Below are 19,587 nucleotides of genomic sequence, written 5' to 3' on the forward strand. Positions count from 1 at the left end.
TTGCCTGGATTGAATCCAAACTAGCACCTCACCTCACCAATTCTCTGTCTCATGGAACAACACCACTCAACTCACTCCGCCAACTGTTGGTGTTCAACAAGGCTCTCTCTTGGGTCCTCTCCTCTTTACACTCTACAACTCTGCTCTGGGGGCACTAATATCCACCATTGGGTTCTAGTATCAACTCTTCACAGATGACACCGACATCTTCTCTTTTCCTGAACTCTTCTCTGACCTCTCTATCAATATCTCAACTTTGTCTCTGCCATAAAATATTGGAAGGCCTCACACTCTCTGATGTTAAACTCTTCCAAAACATAGGTGCCCTTCTTCCCTGCAAATACTGTGTCTCACCTCCTCCCGTGCCTGTCCAGTTCCCACTTAACACTCTCCCTTACTCCTCTTCAGCTAGAAACCTTGCAGTCTTCTATGACTCTTCTCACACCTTCTCTACTTTGTCTCCAAAACTGCAATGGTAGCTCGCATCAACCTCCTAAATATTAGCAAAATCAGGCACCTTCTTCCTTTCAACATTGTCAAGGATCTCTTAACTACTCTTGTCTTCCCTAAACCAGCGTTTTCTTTGGTCTCCATAAATATGCTTTCTGTCCCCTTGACAAGATCATTAACTTCACAACCAGTAAGTATTCTTTTAGGACTCACTTCACACCTACTTTCTCATACTGTCACCAGGGTAAACGGCTGACGATGCAACAGGGCCGGATTTAAATTTCTTCTCCTGGTTCACAAATCTATTCTCAGTAAGGCACCACCATTTCTATCCTCCTCTATCCAACTCTACAAGCCTTCTCGCAATCTCTGCTCCATCTCAACTACCCTTGGGGCACCTCGCCCATCCTGTGCTTTCTCTCACTTCTGCTCCTTTTCTCTTCTTGCTCCACCAGCATGAAATTCCCTTCCACTGGACAACGGAGAAACAGTCCACATCAATTTGTTCAATGACAATTTGAAAGACTACCTCCTCGTCTCATAGTTATCCTCCTCTTTACCTACCTCTCATCTACCTTCTAGCTAACATTTTCCCCTCGCCTCTAATCTGCCTCAGTCCCTCACTTTCTCTGCCTCCAGTAACACTTCATCAATCATGTTCACACACTAACATAGCTGACCATTCCTCCTACTTGCACTTAAAAATGTCTAATGTTAATTTTCCTTAATCTATGTCATTCCACCCATGCATTGTCCCGGGTGATTGTCCCATTCACTCTCCGTCATAACCTGTTCAGAATGTCACCTAAACTCACCCCACTGTTAGAAGCTCACTGCTTCAAATCTGGTAGATTATTTATTTATGTTCTTTTGCGATCAAAAGAGCATTGTTCTTCCCTAAATAAATAAATAAAAGTAATATGTTGGCCAGAACATTGTTAATCCTATTGTAAATGAATGTACAGGACATGCAATGGAGCTGGGATTTTGCCTTAGTTTATGTATGCTCATACAAGTCCAAAGAAACAGTAGATGGAAAATTGCTACTTAGACTCCACATAATTTTCCTTCAAATTTGTAATTCCTTTTAGAATAGCGATTTGGCGTCTTTCACCTGCAACAAAGACGAAAGGCTGAAAAAGAAAAATGCCCATTTAATATGCACATAGGACAGTGCTTTCAGTGGGATGAGGAATCGTCTCAGGAGACCATTTTGGATACTGCTAGGGCTTCGTCCTGACTAGCTTCGGCACACCTAAGACCCTGCCATGAGATATATAACTGAGACTGTTTGATTCTGGCCATGGGTATAGTACTTGTGGTATTCTAACTACTTTCATCATGCATCCTCTTAGGACAAAGGCTTCCTTCGGGGCTGGGTATCTGTCTCAAATTCCACTTCAGCTTTCCCCAGCACTGCATAGAAGTCGGCCATCACCATCCATGCTAGGAAAGGATGCTAACACAGAAATGCCTCTCTTTAGCCAGCAGGTGTCACTATAGAGGTAACGTGAAGGGACAGTGTCTATGCCTCCACGCCACAGAGAGTTGAAACAAGGTTGTTTAATGCAGTATTGGGCACATAATTACTTGGGATGGGCGAAAGGTGCTTGTCGGTAGCTTGCATGTTTTCTCTGATGACAACTTATGTGCTCATTTGTATGTCGTAACTATGTTCAGTCCCTCCTATGACCTGTAGGTGGTGTTGTGAGCACTCTTTGATTATGGTTTTACACTTTCCATCAGCAAGCCCAGCCCTTGCATCTGGAGGGGAGATGGTTTAGTTACCTTCAGTTCTTTGATTCCAGCTATCATTGGTGTGATTACTTTACAAGGACTCTGACCTCAAGTCTCCAGCTTAGTCGCAGAGGAGGCAGACCACTGAAGCTGCCGCTGATCTGCCACTCTAATACAAAATATGTCTAGGACTCTGCTTTTGAACCTGAGAACATGTGATACTCTCCCCAACTGCATCCCTGTGAGGTAACCCCAGAAACAACATAGGAACCCTGCATTGCATCATTTCACAGTCCATATTGTAGAGGTAACTTTTGCCATGCTTTTGTAGGACTAACAATAAAAGACTTTTGGCTACTTAGAACAAAAGAAGAAAAATCTGTTAGTGAGACAAAACCTCAAAGATTATTTGTGCCTTATTAACCTGAATGTGCTCTGACACCTACACTAAAGTTAAATAATCACAGGTCACCGCCTCATAAAATAGGTGAAGATGGGCACAGTCCAGCAGTTATCATTAGCCATGTCTCTGCAGCACTTATAACAAATATTTGCCTCCCTGCTTTTTAGTATTCTTTCCATGATAGCAGAACATAGGTCCTAAAACCCTTACACCATTGTATCTGTGAAAATAGCATACAAAATTATACCCAGAATGCAAGACCTGAAGATGGCTATATTGCCTGGACCATACTTATAACGCTTCCCAGTCATGCAAATCAGTGCACACAAATCTTTTTTTTATCTAAAGTGATGATACTCCAAATGCACAATTCTTAACCTCACAACTACTACTTCTAATAGACCCCGTCTGTCAGCACAGGGTCCTGATTGGTCTTCTCAACCTATGGCAGCAAATGTTGCCTCTAACAAACCTTTCTATAAAAGTCCTTCGCTTGCTGCTGAAATTGCAACCTCTCATTTGCAGGCAGTACCAACACCTGGCTAGGTTGTCTGTGGCAGGAAGGCTCCTGAATGTGGCAGGGCCCACCCAGTCTGTGATAGTTTACAAATGCCCCACCCACTTGGGTTCCACCATAAATACCCTTACACACACACAGTAGAGTTTCAGGGGATCTCTGAGCAGTAGAACCGTGTTTTGAACTTATCAACACTGCCATCATCCTTTCGCCTTTCCCATTAGTTAAGGGCTCTTCTAGAACCGTTGCCTGAGACCCTGTTGACACAGAGTAGTCACCCAACTATTTGAAGCTGCAACAAACCACAATACTGAAATAGTCTTGCCCTTCAGATTTACTTTCAAGTCATTTGTTGAGAAAGAAGAAATGAGAGAGAAACCCCATATTTCGCCCCAGAATTCCTCAACAATGCAATAATACCGATCAATTACATTACGTAAACAACTTCATTTATTGTATAAAAAAAGTGCCAACATTCTAGGAAAATTACTGTCTGGTTACAAATGTAGTGTTCAAGCCAACATACCACCAATTGAAATATCTCCATACAAACATGATGGACAGGTGGCAACCTAAAAGGAAGACAACATTGGTATTGAGATCAACTTCACTCTTCAGTGTTCCAGCTGAACCTGCGGATGAAAGATTTAGCATTTGGAATATCCAATGGGCTATGGAAGAAGATACTGATCTGATCAGGTCTACATGTGCACTGCCTTAAAAGACCGGTCGGACTGGAGAGAGTCAGTCGGTGGTCAGACTGACAATTTAGTGTGTAAAGACTTTGTCTTATCTAATCTCCCCACATCTCTTTCATTTTGTGGTGGCACTAGCCTATCTTCTGATTTCCCTTAGCATAGACCACCTCTGGAAGGCATTTGATCCAGGGGAGAGGGCAGGGAGAAAAAGGGTTAAGAACGCCACCAGCCAGAGCAAAACAATGCCTTACCTCTATCAATTGATCTTACCCGGAGCTAGATGGCTCTAACCACATCACTTTATAGTATCTAAAACAGAGTTTGGCACTAGAGGTTTGAACTTCTTTCAGTGCATAAGAATAGGGAAATGTAGATGTGTTTTGTTCCAAATTGACAATATCACGAAAGCCACTTCAAAGAACCATAGTGGTCTGGTCATTGACTCTGCTCACAATGCATCTTATGATAAATTGAATTGGGAAGAAGCAGTGTGTGCTTATCTTAAGTAAATGCCATGTTTTAGTTCTCCAGAATGCAACACTCCTAAATAACAGCTCTCTTATAGACAAATAAATGGTGCCATATTGGCATGTTCTGTTACAGTAAGAGGGCCAGGGAGATGGATGGTGCGTTTTCCTCTGGCATTTAGCATGTGTAGTATTGGGAGATGGCAAGAAAGGAATGTAACTAGCCCAAACTGGCCTACACATAGGAGATCTATGTGTGACAGCACCTTTGCATACCTCTCGTCAAAATGCCTGCTCCTCCAACTGTTCATGGGCCAAAGAGTGATGATCAACAGAGCAGGCAGCAATTAAGGAATCGGTCCAGGCACACAGACAAGTCTCTTAGAATTTCCAGAATCCTAGCAATCTCTCCCAAAGCATCCCAAACAAGACAATAAATAATAGCGTTCTTCCTCTTCTCCTTTTGATTTCATTGTGGGAGACATTGGTGATTGGCCTAGCTCTGCCTTACACTACGGGTCAGGGCCCACGTGGGTGACAAATTCCTATCTAAACAATCCTCTGGTCCAATGTTCTTAATCACAAACAGTAATTATGAGTAAATTACACAAAAATGTCATAAATGTGTGGTTGGGGGATGTCAACAATATGCAAATGAGGTAGTAACCACCACACGCCTTCCCGAAGTCAGGTTCTACAATTCGGGTGGTCAATTTCATTAACTTTATCATCTAAATGAGTCCTTCAACTGGACATCTGTCCAATGATTTCACCAGCCACAAGCACATGGAGGCCTGAGGAAAGAGGATCTGTCGACAGAGGACAATCATGTGTTGATCAATGCAAGAATTATGACATTTTGCTTTATGCAAGAATGGGAAACATCAACATTACAGGATAACCTGCCCACTTTCAATACTTCACATCTGATGTCCAATTCGATCAATTGTGAGACAAGCCAGGAACAAATGGGGAGGAGTCTGGAGAAGGTGGGTGGTTTAAAGTGTTCAGGAGTTTTTGGTCTCTTTGATCTGGCTGTCATGATCTGAGTGTTCATTTTGTCATCGGCCAGAAGACATCTCTTCAGTGCGACACAGACCCTTAATGATGCTAAGCACTCAGTGAGAGAACAGATAGTCGAGACTCAATATTTGTGCACTAGAGCTTCGCTGTGGGACTTAGTTGCTGATGAATGCTTTGTGGAAGGGTACATACAGTTCCTTACATTGATTCACAAACAGCTTTTAGGTAGTCCTCATCCTCCTTTGGAGACATGGTCAACATGTAGAGACTTGGCACGGTTCGAGACCTTGACTGATATCTCCTGAGCTTCAGCCCTCCCAGAGAACGGTAGGGGTCTATTTGTTGGTCATTCTCGGTGCTTCTGAAAGAAAGTCTAATGCTCAGGTCGGCCAGATAGAGAGTATGTTTAATAGAAAGAGTCATGCAGAGCACCAGAGACCTGCTGTAGCACAGTCCAGCTGCATCCATGGGTTCAAGGAGGTCTCTCAGTGCACGCCTGCTCCAGGTCAGGAGCCCCTCACACTTCTGTTGAGTGCTCGATCACACTGCAAGGCAAACACACAACGCTTATGTGAGGTACAGCAGAGGAAAACGACCCCTTTCCCACGGCTAGCCACCATTCAACAACTCACCGTGCCTCATATTCTTAGTTCCCTCACTAGTGTCCTGGTACTATCCCATCCACCTTTGTTCTTATTTATAGGTACAGCCAACCCTGCATAATTCATTGTTTTTCGCTAGACTGTTTCCTAAATGCGTATCTGTTGCTCTTATCTATAGGTTTATCAAGTTACCTGGCTCTTTACCAGCCACTGGAACTCATTATTAGTTCTCTGGCTATTTCATAGGCAACAATTCCCATGGACAGCCTGGCTTGATAACCAGTGTAACTCAATGTTAGTGTCATGGCCTGCTTCTTGGATCTTCTTGGATCTAAACCATCTCTATGGTATGTATCTACAGGAGTACTCTATTACCCGGGTCTCTCCCTACGTAGTGTAACTCTATATTTATTCCCTGGCCTGTTTATAGGCTCTAGCCCCCTCTGTTGCTCTGCACTATAGGGGCATCATATTACCTGGCTCGATTCCACCCAGTTTAACTCATTGCTAGTTTGCCAGCTCCATCTACCTTTTGTTGTGGTTATTTATAGGTAGATCCCATTAGTGAACTTTCTCCCACCAAGAGTAACCCAGGTTAGTCCCCTGGCTTGTTTCTTGGTTCTATTTACCCACGATCACTCTATCTATAGGTGTATCCTGTTACCTGTCTCTATTCCACCCAGTGTAACATTATGTTAGTTCTCTGGCCTGTCTTCTGGCTGTATCTCCCTCTGTTGCTCTGATCGATAGACACATGCTGCTACCAAGTGTAACTCTATGGTAGTTTCCCTAGCCTGATTATTGGCCCTAGTCCCTTGTTTGCTGTATGTAATCTACAGTTGCATCCCTTCACCTAGCTGCCTCCCACCCAGTGTAACACTTTGTTAGTTCCCTGGCATGTCTCTGCTCTGATACTTCTAACTACAGTTGTATTCTGTCGCATGGCTCTTTTCTACCCAGTGCTACCTGTTAGTTCACTGACCGGTCACCCGGCTGTATCTCCACTCTATTGCTCTCATCTACTGTTGGATCCTGTTACCTGTCTCTTTTCTACCCAATGTTACTCATTGTTAGTTCCAGGGCCTGCTTCCTGGCTGCATCCGCATCTCTTTCTCTTATATAGGTGGTTCCCATTACTTGGCTTTCTCCCACCCAGAGTAACCCTAGTTTAGTTCTGTGGCCGGTTTCCTACATCTGGCTCCCCGCTGTTGCTCTATCTATAGGTATATCCTGTTACCTTGCTCTCACACACCCAGTGTTATTCTAAGTTAGTACCCGGTCATGTTTATTGATTGCATCTCCCCACTGTGTCTCTTGTCTATAGGTGCACCCCGTTACCTGGCTCGATTCCACCCAGTTTAACTATATTTTAGTTTTCCAGCTTTATCTCACCTCTGTTGCTCTTATCTATAGATGCATCCTGTTACCTGCTCTCTCCCAGTGTATCTCTGTTAGTTCCATTGCCTGTTTCCTGCATGTATCTCTAACACTGTTGTTCTCATCTCTATGTGCATACAGTTACCTCGCTTGTTTCCACCCACTGTAGCTCACCGTAAATGCTCAGTTTATCTCGGGCTGTTTCTGCCCTCCATTAATCCCATCTGTAGGTGCATTTTGTTACCTGCATCTTTCTCACCCAGTGTAACTATTTGGTAGCTCCCCAGCCTGATCCTGGTTTTATGACCCTCTCCCACCCGATGTTGCTCACAATTAATTCCCCGCCCTGAAGAGAATATACATTCTATTATGAATATTTAAAGTAAGAAAAGTGAAGGTTAGCAAAATGTATTTTTTCATTTGAAGTTCTGGATTATCTGCAATTTGGAGGTTTGCACTAGGAGAAGGTCAATGGCTGAAAAATCTGCGTTGGAATATAGCTCTGCCATTAAAAAAAAAACGAATTCAATGATTAAGCAAGGAAATGTATATATATATGCATGTTTAATGTGAATTTGACAAATAATTAAAGGCAGCATTAGAAGGAATTATTTTGTATTTTAAAGCACTGCTGAGCTAGTTAAACTGCTCAAATGTAAATTTGCTTGAAGACAACTGTTAGATATACTTGCCCAAATATATTTTGAAAATAATGAAACACAAAGTGCATATTAACTAGTGTCAACCATTTATGTTTTTTCACCCACTGTCTTTAGGAGGCGGTACCTTAAACCAGTGTGTTTTGCTGGGGAAATTTGCTGCAAGGAATTCATTTTTGAGGTGCGAAGACACTTATCTGACTGCTGCTCTTGAACATTTCTCTAAGGCTACAAGGACGAGTAAATATCTCCTAGACTTTAAAGCAAGCTAACAGTGTTGCCCTGACATGTGTGGGCCACTTGGTGATGGTTTAGTCAGGTCTGTGGTTCAGTGGACTAATGAAGCCACTACAGAGTTATGTATTTGACCTCATTATTATTATTACAATTTTTATCACTAGAAAATAGGGGATTGGATTGCCTAGTCTCTGGTTAGGTTGTGAGTGAAGCAGTGTGTGGATCTTCATTTTAAGGAGTTGCCATTCCTTGTATAAAAGGACCTCAAGCTCCTTCTTAAAATGTAAAAGCAAAGGGGTGAGTCTGGTGTTGATGGGAAGGAGGTTCCAGAGTCTTGTGGCATAGACAGAGAAGGCCTGCCTTCTGTTTTTTTCCTCCCAGCGCCGGCAGCGTTCAAGTCTACACATGTCCTTACTTCTGGTGGATCGTAGGCCTCTGCAGATGCTAAGCTTCGCAGCCAGGTAGCTTGGGGACTTGAGCACAACAGCCTTGTAGATGATGCAGCAGGATTTGAAGGTGATATGTGCTTGAAGCAGGAGCCAGCACAGTTCTAGAGGGGTCAGGGCGAGGTAGTCGAATTTGCAGAGTCCTTTGATGAGTCATGCTGCAGCATATAGGAAGCATTTCAGGGGTGCCAGGGTGCTTGCTGGAGAACTTCCAGAAGGGCATTGCCATGATCCAGGCTCTCTGGCTGGTTTACTACCTCTCTGTCTCCCACTTAGGGTCTTATTTATTGTCCTATTTATTTCCTGTTTCTGTGTCATGCTCAGTTGTGCAGATTCCTGTTTCCACATCTAATATTTCACAGATGTAGTTGATTCAAACCTATTAAAGAAAAAAACAACCTGTCTCAGAGTCGGTCAACGTTCTGACACCAGGAACACGGGACACAACTAGACATCATTGGTTGGGGACCGCCTCCAACTTTTTAACCTAGGTTTCAGAAGAAGAGGTAAAAGACATCTACATCCGGATATTGTTAAATGGCGATATAGGATGAAAATCTCTTCCATAAGGCTCTTGGCTGGTTGTCACACATTGGCCCAGGAACCCCCACAATGAAGCAGCACTCTAGGAGGGGATCCAGAAACTCTTACAGAAAGGGGAAATAACATCTTTCCTCAAATCACAATAGTCGATGGGAATATACTCCATACTCTCCCTGGTAGCAAAGAGCTCAGGGGAATGGTCCCCAATTATCGACATAAAGGTGGACAACAAATTTGACAAGGATATCCCGTTCAAGACAGAGACACTTCAGGGGATCACCCCGATGCCCCCCAAAAGGAACTTCATGGCATCAATAAACCAACAGGACAACTTTTTTTCACATCCCCATCCAAATGGAAACCAATGGGCTTCGGAGGTTTACTGCAAAATCAGTCCAATACCAATTCAGTATTATAGCCTTTTGGCTGCACTGTGCCCTCACAGTATTCATAGAGGTCTGCACCCATGGTAGGAATGCTTCAAGGCCAAGGTGTTGTGGTCCACTCGTAGTTGCATGACTGGGTCATTTGTGCTCCATCTTTACAGCATTCGTGGAAGGGCACAAATACTGTATGGAATCTCCTGCAGCGATTTCAGTGGCTTCTGAACATGAAGTAATTCTTCTTTGTACCATCCCATGAACTGGCGTTAATTAGTGGCCTTTAACACCACAAGGAATGAGACTTTCCTCACCCATAAAAGAGCATCCAAGCTGTAGAACAGGATGTCGGCCTTCCTGATGGGGGACAGGGCCAAGAAACACTAACAGTTCAAGGCGGACTGGCCAGCACCATGTTTGTGGTTCCCTGGGCCTCTCCTCACATCAACCCCATGGTGGATATCCTACTGTTGCACTGTTATTCAATCTCAAAAAGCAATCACATTGTCCAATGAGGTAGTCCTTGGCATGGTGACTCGAGGATTATCATTTCCTCAAAGACCTCACACTAAACCTCCCCCCAATCGATGCTCCTTTTGGGCTGGGGGCAACAACAAATCTCTTAGGTGCCAGAACAAACATTCCTGAGAGTCAATAGCGAGATACTGAGCTTTGTATCACATTCAGTTACCCCAATAACTGGCTTCTTAGGTGATGGGGTAGGCTGCCCTGATTCACACTAAAACATGGTGGCCAAGATCTACATATATCATCAAGGTGGTACAAAGTGCTACTCAATCCAGATAGTTGCCCACAAAACACGGAGCTGGGCAGAGGCAACTCAATATCACTTCAGGCCTATTACACCCCTCAACAGTGGGCTATTCACTAAGACCCTCAACATTCAGATACATTGCAATAGTTTCACTGCCTCCTTGTGGGATTTTTGGGCCTCAAATCTAAATGCACTATTTGCCAGGTAAACATCTTGCTCTCAAGACCCCCTAACTCTGGCTACTAATTAAATTATATTTCTGTGGCTGAGCTACTTTTCATTTGTATTCCCATTGATACCTGCCCTTCATAAGGTACTGGTACAAATCAGAAAAGGGAAGTCTTCAATCATTTTGGTGGCTCCCTGCTGTTTGAGGGAATACAGGTGTTCCTACCTTCCATCACATCAGTCGACCCCTCCCTGTTCCTCTGACCACACATTCCTTTCTCCACTCTGAAACATCTTCGTTGAAATGCCTGCCTCCTGAGAAGATTGGAGAAGGACCTTTCTCCAGGTGTGCCCAAAGCAACACAGGGTTCCACCTGCAAATCGTACACCCACAACTTGATATCCTTATCCAGTCGCTGCCACAAAGCTGACTGGACCCAAACTATTACAATCCAATCAACGTGTTTGGTTTCCCACCAGACATTTTTGGCCATGTTATCCCCAAGAGCACAACTGGCAGCCATAAGACTCTTTAGGTCCTCTTGGGCTTCCATCTCCCCAGTTCTCATAGGTTTTAAAATTCCATGCTCTATAGTTTGATCACCCTGTTCTAATTGGGAACTCCTACTTGTCCTCAGGGCCATGTCACAACCCCTGTGCAGCATTCAAACACATTGAACCAGTCCACAGGTGTGTGCTAGCTTACTAATATTTTTCTTTGGGTAATGGCATTGGCATGCAGGATGGGTCAGTGTGTTATACCTGTTAGAAACCTGAAGGTCTCTCCCTGGCTAGTCCCCGCGGATATGTCATCCAGGTGGCCAGGACACAGCCAACGCTATTGGATCCAGTTCCTGGGGGTGGGCCAGTGAGGGAGGATCACCTGGATGGGGGGGTCCTCAGGGAGTGGGAGTGGGACACAGACGGGTGAGACGCAGTAAGCCCTTTCTTCAACACCCCTTCTCCACCCTACCACATAGGACATTCAAAAACACTGCCCCCCCCCCTTTTTCTGACATGAACACTTTCGCACAACATGCAAAAGAATGGACTAACACCAGAGCCGTTTACCTGACATGTCCCAATACAAGAGGCAGGCAAAGTCAGGCAATTGATCAGAATCACACACACCCGATGGCCCTTACCCTTCCCCATTGGGATAAAAGGTGGAGCAAGAGAGCACAGTACGAGCAAGGCAAACACACGACGAGTCAGCTATCCAGGTCCGCAATCCAAGAGGAGGAGAAAGGCGGCAGATATCGAGTGGCTGACAAGGAGACACAACCTTGCCCTTTTCGATGCAGACCCACAAAACCTCTGCAGAGGGAATTGTAAGACCAAGGACAATAGCCCAAATGTCCTGCACCAGATGTCAACGGTACACAGAGCATGTCAACGCTGATAAGCGGGAGCGAGGGAAACTCCTACTACTGTGGTACCGGCCTTGATTCCAGGTAAGAGGAAAGCCAAGGGGTTCATCACAGCCGGTGAGTCGAGGCGAGAGCCGATGGGAGCCGGGCTGTGGTGAATGACAGTCACAAAGTGGCAAGATGAGCCAAGTTCAAAGAACTGTAAAACTGTTAAGGGGAGACCAGCTGCAGGGGGAACTGGCACAACGTGGGTGCTAACTCGAGAGACTCTGGTCGATCCCCGCCTGAGTGAAACTACAGATACCAGATGTCTGTAGGAGAGCAGCCAAGTTAGTTCACAGTGGTCATACAGGAGGTCAAGCAAAATCCCAATGCAGTCAAAAGCCTTTGGACCAAGAACTATAGAGAAAGTAAGGGAAGTGAATGCAGCAAACAGTGAAAAGTAAAAGCAAAATGAATGTGACGTTGGCAAGAGTGAACCTGGAAGATGGATGCCTAGAAGAAGGGGCAAAGTCTAAAATCCCAAGAAACAGTGTGCTGACAAAGGTGAACCCGGCCAAGGGATGTTCATGCAAACTGTTTGGAAAGACATTAAGATTTATGAAAGAAGGAAAAGCTACAGTGAACCCAGAGGAGGGAGTCTGAAAGTAAAGAAGGGTCTGCACCCGGAAGAGGGGGACCCAGGGGCGAAGCCATCACCCAGCGAACATTGGAAACTGAACTTCATTTGTTTGTTGAAGGAACTTTTGTTTTGTTAGTGGAATACGTCAGGCCCTCAAAGGCAAGAGACTTTCAAGAGAAACGATACTTGGCCATCAGTGACCTGGACAGCTGCAAGTGCACCTTTCATCTCATGCTGGGGTAGTTTGAGAGTGTATTGTGCTCCAAGATCCTACCTTACACCGTGCTCAAAACTTGGGGAAGGGAGACCCAAGCTACCGCATCCTGAAATATTATTTGTGAACACTTCTTTCGTTTCTTGAAAACTATCCCACACCCTTTATATATTAGTTGTAAGGTTTGGCAATAGGTTTCTTAGTATAGGCGCTTTTTATTTGAAATGATGCCACTAGGACTGCTTCATTTTCATGTCATGGTAGTCGTTTGCTACCATATTAGATTTAGGTTTAGATTAGGCATTTATCCAACCTTCATGCAGTTTAATAAACACCCTTAAACTGTGATTGCTTGTGTCAGTCTTTACTGTTGCCACCATGTGTTCCTCACAAACTCCATACCCCAATACCTGAGGTTCATTCTGAAAGGCCTATAGCTTATTTCTACCCCCCTTTACAAACCTAAGGTAATCACTGACATTCACCTATATGTGGACCTAGTCCTCCATACACTGAATGAGAGAATGGCAGGGGCTCACTAGGGACTCACTAGATGTAGGGAAGGAAGTTCATGGCTACCTCAATTGTAAAGTTGAGTCCAGATTACATCTCCCTGCCCCAACACTGAGAGGGATATTGCAGGATGTTACTTCTGAGGTATGAACATGTAGATTCATGAGTTCTATCTTATACACTTCCTTGTCTAGGTGGAGGCGGGGGCATCAGAACCTTTTTTTAGATGTAAACAAGAGGTTGTCTCAATAAGGCCTGGGATGAGGAAGAGAAGGAATCAGAGTAATAGGATTACTGATATGTAATCCAAGCTTTCCAGTGAGGTGTTTCAAGATCAAGTATTATCTGGTGTCAAACACATTATAAAATTGTGCAATTGTTATATATTTCTTCTCAAAGCAGAAGAGAACAATTGTGGAATTGTTATGCATTTCTTTGTAAAGAACAAGATATGCTGGTGACCGATGTTCCCTTAAAGGAGAAAATGTAAGTAGTAGAAGGGGTCCCCTTTTGCACAAGTCGAAATTTTGGCAGGTGGTCACACCCCCTGCTTCCAGTCTTAGTCCCTCCCCCTTTAGTAGGCTTTGATATAAACACAATATTAATTTGATATAAAAGGCTATCAAAAATGTTTGATATCAATTTTATATCCAATATGCATTGGATATAAAGTGTTTTCTAATTTATATCAGTTTGCTATAAAGTGAATATACATTTAATATCAAATCTATATATAGAAAAGAGAGGCTGGGAGCGGCGCTCAACGATGTTGCTCGGTCGAGCACCAAGAGTGAAGTGAGCTCTGAAGTCAGGGGCTGTGAATCTAGGGTTTCACAGAATGACATGGTGATGATGCCACAGAGGGGTTCTGGCCTGCTGCGATTGGAAGTGGAAAATATCAAGCAGTTTTGATATCCTTTTAACCTTTATATAAAACATATTTCTTGATATAAAAATGTATATAAAAATAATAGAAACATATTTTTTGATATATAAATGTATATAAAAATATTTAAAATAATTCTTTATATGAAATTTTATATAAACCGTATTACACATATTTTCTGCTATGAAAATGTATATAAAAAATAATTCAAATAATATTTTTATATACAATTTCATATCACAATTTTTGATATAAACATGTATATCAATCTTATATGAACTGACTTTGATACAGAGTATAAATATGAAATGCCTTTTGTTTTATAAGTAAAATGTGCTTACTAGATCCTGTACAACACTTCAAACTATTGGCTTTGAAATAACTAAAGCAGTTTACATTATAAGTAAAGTGTGTTCCCCAGACACTGTGCAATCCGGCAACCTACGTGTAGCCCTCTGCCGCTATGCGACCCAACAAACAGCTGCAAAGCAACACTATCTACGACAAGGCCTGGGGAATCCCAGGAATGTGGCGACTCAGAGGTATTCTAGCTCATCAGCAGAAAACATAGATGTCTTTATATTTAGCTCGCCGGAAAACAGAATGTTCTGTGCCAACTGTATAAACACACCATCCATGAAAATAAACACTGACATTATTTAATTTTAGATGTTGCTATAAGGATACAGGAAGCTAACTATTCACAATCTAGGGTGCCACTCTGTAATTCCTGTCAAGTATGCATGAAATCTGTGTGTGTTGATAAGAAAAAGTGGCACCAGGCCAGGGAAACAGCTTGGACACAGGAAACGGGTACAATTGGATTTGTGACAAACCCTGTACATGAGTTCATAAAATCTGTATGTGTTGATAATGAAAACACATTGAGCTTTCAACCTTTAAAAGGGGTTCTCTGACTCCAGTAGGACTACTGTCAACCCCAGTGTCAGAACACCTGCCTGAAGATCCCCTGCAGTGGGACATCCGATTGCAGCTCTGCCCGGGGAGGTCTTGTTTTTCAGCTGGATTTTATCGTGGGTCTGCAAACACTGGGAGAACCCCTGCAAAGCCTGCTGATTGGAAACTGGGTCTGCTGTTTATTCAGAGTTTATTTCAACAGTAAAACTGAGTTTGGGGGGTATTTCAATACTTTAATGCAGAGGTCTTCAAACTGTAGGGCGTGCCTGGCCACAACTTGGGGGGAGGGTGCGGGGGCGCGAGAGCCCAGCATGACATGTGTAAAAATATATATATATATTTTTCTATTTTTTTACATTGTAGGAAATTATAACACTGGACCATAAAACGGCCTTAGGCACCAATGTAAAAGTGGGCAGTGTTGCAAATGGATATTCAGTCCTTTAGTCACAGACTATTCGAATAATACCCAAGGGGGTGTTTTTTGTTCAAATGTAAACAAATTGTGATATTTAAAGAATATTTATTCAGCAAAAATAGCCAAAACTACTAGCTGCATGGTGAAGTAACTCCTCATACTGGCCCACATTGGCCAAAAAAAGTGTCCCATTTTGACTGGCCTACACTAGCATTTTGTATTTTCGGTACGGTCATCACCCTATTGCCCTATAGGCCAGTCCAAGCCTGGCAGCTCATCCATAATGGGTAAGGGGGAATCTACCCACTGGCCCCCTCACCCATTATGGGGGAGCTGAGGAGCCAGCCCAGTGAAACTCTGAGCACTCCCTCAGCTTCAGCTGCTTTTTCCAGCTGGGGGAGTGCTCCTGGGCTGGCAGAACTGTCAAATAGAAACACTGTTTGCCTTTGATAGTTCAGTTCCCCAGCCGCACATGATCACTGAGCCATGCAACGCTGGGGGCGTTTTGCTTCACCAGCCTTGCATAGCTCATTGGGAAGCTGGCTGGGGCACTGCATGCATGTATGTATGTATGTATGTATGCATGCATGAATGTGTGAGGGGGTGCTCCTATGCCTCCTTGCACATACAGGCAGAGCAACCTGCAGCGGGGCCTTTTAGCAACCACACGCAGGCCCCTGTGGAAGGTGTGTTTATGGTGATTTATTTTTTATTTAAATATGTGTATGGATGCGTGTATGATTGTGTTAAGGGACTGTGGTGGGAGCAGGATGAGCGGGAGCACTGGGATAGTGATGGGAACAGGGTGGGGAGAGCCCAGGGTCTGTACTGGGTGTAGGGTGCAGTGACGGCGCGCAAAGGTTCATCTGGCACATTTGGGGGGGCCTGGGCTGCCCAAATTTTGCTCAGGGGGGCCCAGGCCAAAAAAGTTTGAAGACCACTGCTTTAATATATTGTTTTTGTGGTTTGGACAATTTATGCAGTTTTATTCAAGCTTTGATAAGTCTTTTTTTGTTTACTGTATTTATTGATAGGCAGACCCTTTGTTGTATAGGCCATGATGCAGGCCCATTCTGAGACAGGTTGTGCATTTTTAAACTAAACAGCTATGTGCTTTTAATGACGTGTTTTTAAATGTATACTTTGCTTAGATTGCTCTGTGATTTTGCATGTCAGACAGGACAGTGCGTAGACATTGGTAGCGCCGGATTCTATTTCTATGCACAGAGCTTATGTTCTAGAACTGTATTTTGATTTTGACTACAGCTTTGGGAATAAGTTGAACATGTGTGTAGAGTTTTTTTGTAAGCATTTATGGTGCTGCTACACATTCATTCAGACACTTCACCATTAAAGTGTGGAACCCACCACCTTATTGCCGTTCAAAATATTACATTAAAAATTAAATAAACACTGTCTGCACTTTTGGTGCACTTGTCTTTTTGTGATGCAGCATATTTGCACGTGCACAAGGGCCTTGTTTCAGCTTCACAGAACCGATAAAGTTGATGAACTATTTCAAATGCATGCAAAGTGACATTGGTATTTCTGCCAAAGATCACACATGTTGCGCGAAAGGTACCGCAGTGATTTAGTGGTACAAAGTACTACAGTTGATGAAATTTTAAGGGTGGGAATGCCAGGGTGCTATACAGGGCTCGAGGTTTTTGGGGAGGTGTACTGTCTGCAAGGGAAGTGCCAAGTGCTGTCCTACATCTATACATGTGAAAACTGCAATGTGTACCTTTTGAAACAAAGGTGTGAGGTAGAAGTGTACCAGAATGTTTAAAATATGGGTCTAACTTTTGCAGTGTTTCATACAATCTTGGCATGCCCCAAGATGTGATGGATTCGATTTTTTGCCAAAGATCACACCTTTGATGAAGGGGTGTAGCCGTGATTCTTTTATATAAATGGATTGAAATTTCAATTTCTTAGGGACCTTTACTTGGTTGTTACATTGGATTTAATATGTTGACGCTGACATTGCAACACACTGTGTGTTGCTACAGTTGTAACACTGTTGGTGAATATTTTAATGCACAGATGCTCACTTTGTAAAAGGTGATCTATCCTGATTCTATATATTTTCAGTTTTTTATAGAAATGTTTTCCAACAACTGGATGTTACAGCACGGTGCCCCTGAAAAAACAGCCTGCGCAGATCAGCATTCGACGCCATTGGATTTATGAACATTTCTGCACATAAATGAACAATTTCTGGATGTATTGAGAGCCCGAACATGGTGTTTGGGGCCAGACAAACCATCATGGTCTCTGTGCTGTTCCCACACTGTGTGTGGCATGTGGCCTCTTGCAACTAAAATACGCCGATGCCATGGATCTACGGCCGCCCATGGATATGACTGATAGGTTCACGCAATCATCGAGGATAGATCTGCATAGCAAGGTTTGTGGAATGTGTCACTGGAAGGGACTGTTTTTCAGGGGGTTTCAACCCACAAAGGCCTGGGTTTGCCACCGGCAATGGAGCATGGCTTTCGGGGTAGTTCAAGGGGCTCCGGCAACAAGTGTCTTGGGAATGGATAGGGTTTCTGGATGCCCTTGTTATCCGTAAGCCAGAGAGCAGTGAGAATGCCACAGCAATCAAGATATCAATCATGGGGTGATACAGATAGTGGGTCTGACCCCAAGAACCAGTATTACAGGGGTTGATGATGACACTACAGCAGTGGTCTTCAAACGTTTTTGGCCTGGGCCCCCCCTGAGCAAAGTTTTGGGCAGGCCGGGCCCCCCCAAAAGTGCCAGATGGACAGTATGTAGAAATCGCTATGAACTTTTGCGTGCAGTCGCCGCACCCTACTCCCAGTACAGACCCTGGGCTCTCCCCACCATACTCCCACCACTATCCCAGTGTTGCCACCCATCCTGCTCCCACCACAGTCCCATAACACAAGCATACACACATCCATACACATTTAAATAAAAAATAAAATCGCCATAAACGTACCTTCTGCAGGGGCCTGCGCGTGGTTGCTAAAATGCCCCGCTCCAAGTTGCTCTGCCCGTATGTGCGAGGAGGCGCAGGAGCACCCCTCGCACATACATACATACATACATACATACAGTGCCCCAGCCAGCATTTCCAATGAGCTATGCAAGGCTGGTGAAGCAAAACACCCCCAGCATTGCATGGCTCAGTGATCATGTGCGGCTGGGGAAATGAACTGTCAAAAGCAAACAGTGTTTCCCTTTGACAGTTCAGCCAGCCCATGAGCACTCCCTCAGCTGCTAAAAGCAGCTGAGGGATGTTCAGTGTTTCACTGGGCTGGCTCCTCAGCTCCTCCATAATGGGTGAGGTGGCCAGTGGGTGGACGCCCCCTCACCCATTATGGATGAGCCGGCAGGCTTGGACTGGCCTATAGGGCAATAGGGCGATGACCAAAAATGCTAAATGCTAATGTAGGTCAGTCAAAATGGGCCACTTTTTTGGCCAATGTGGGCCAGTTTGAGGAGTTACTTCACTATGCAGCTAGTAGTTTTGACCATTGTTGCTGAATAAATATTCTTTAAATATCACAATTTGTTTACATTTGAACAAAAAACAACCCCTTGGGTACTATTCAAACAGTCTGTGACTGAAGGACTGAATATCCATTCGCAACTGCTGGCCATTTTTTCATTGGTGCCTACGACCGTTTTATGGTCCAGTCTGACCATGTGAGCTGTCCCTTCTCATTTACTCCAAACTAAAAAAACATTTTTAACATTTCATGCTGGGCTCTGGCGCCCCCCCTGGGATGCGGGCGCGGCCCCCTGGGGGGCGCGCCCCACAGTTTGACGACCTCTGCGCTACAGTATTTAAGTGTGAAACATTGTTTTGAGGGTCTAAGGATGGGGCCGCCTGTTTTTGTCAAATCATCAAGGGCCATGGAATATCTGGGGGCCAACAAGTATGGGGAATATTGAGAGCCTCAAGGACAGGTGTTATGGGCTGTCTGACAAAAAGCAAACCATTGTTTTCCACAGGTGTAATGGTATGGGGTGCTATTTATTGGATGATTCATTATAACATCCAAACGTATGTTGTGTATCATATACAGTGGATGTGCATTTTATACAGTCTTTAATGTCATATTGTTGAAGGAAATTTGCAAAAACTGTCGCATGTTTTTATTTGCCGCTTCTAGGTATGCTAGAGAA

General features: G+C 43.9%; 1 protein-coding gene across 2 annotated transcripts in view; it reads right to left on the reverse strand.

Annotated features, from left to right (window-relative positions):
• Window positions 1–3,534: 3,534 nt before the first annotated feature.
• Window positions 3,535–19,587, reverse strand: part of ANO9 (anoctamin 9) — a 640,562-nt gene continuing 624,509 nt past the window's right edge. For both annotated transcript variants that reach the window (XM_069623932.1, XM_069623931.1), the window contains one exon: window positions 3,535–5,840. In XM_069623932.1, coding sequence (XP_069480033.1) covers window positions 5,813–5,840 — 28 coding nt within the window. In that variant the 3' untranslated portion in view covers window positions 3,535–5,812. The remainder of the gene's footprint in view (window positions 5,841–19,587) is intronic.

Source organism: Ambystoma mexicanum, chromosome 11, assembly GCF_040938575.1.
Source record: "Ambystoma mexicanum isolate Mex_15411 chromosome 11, UKY_AmexF1_1, whole genome shotgun sequence".
In the NCBI taxonomy this organism is placed as follows: Eukaryota; Metazoa; Chordata; class Amphibia; order Caudata; family Ambystomatidae; genus Ambystoma; species Ambystoma mexicanum.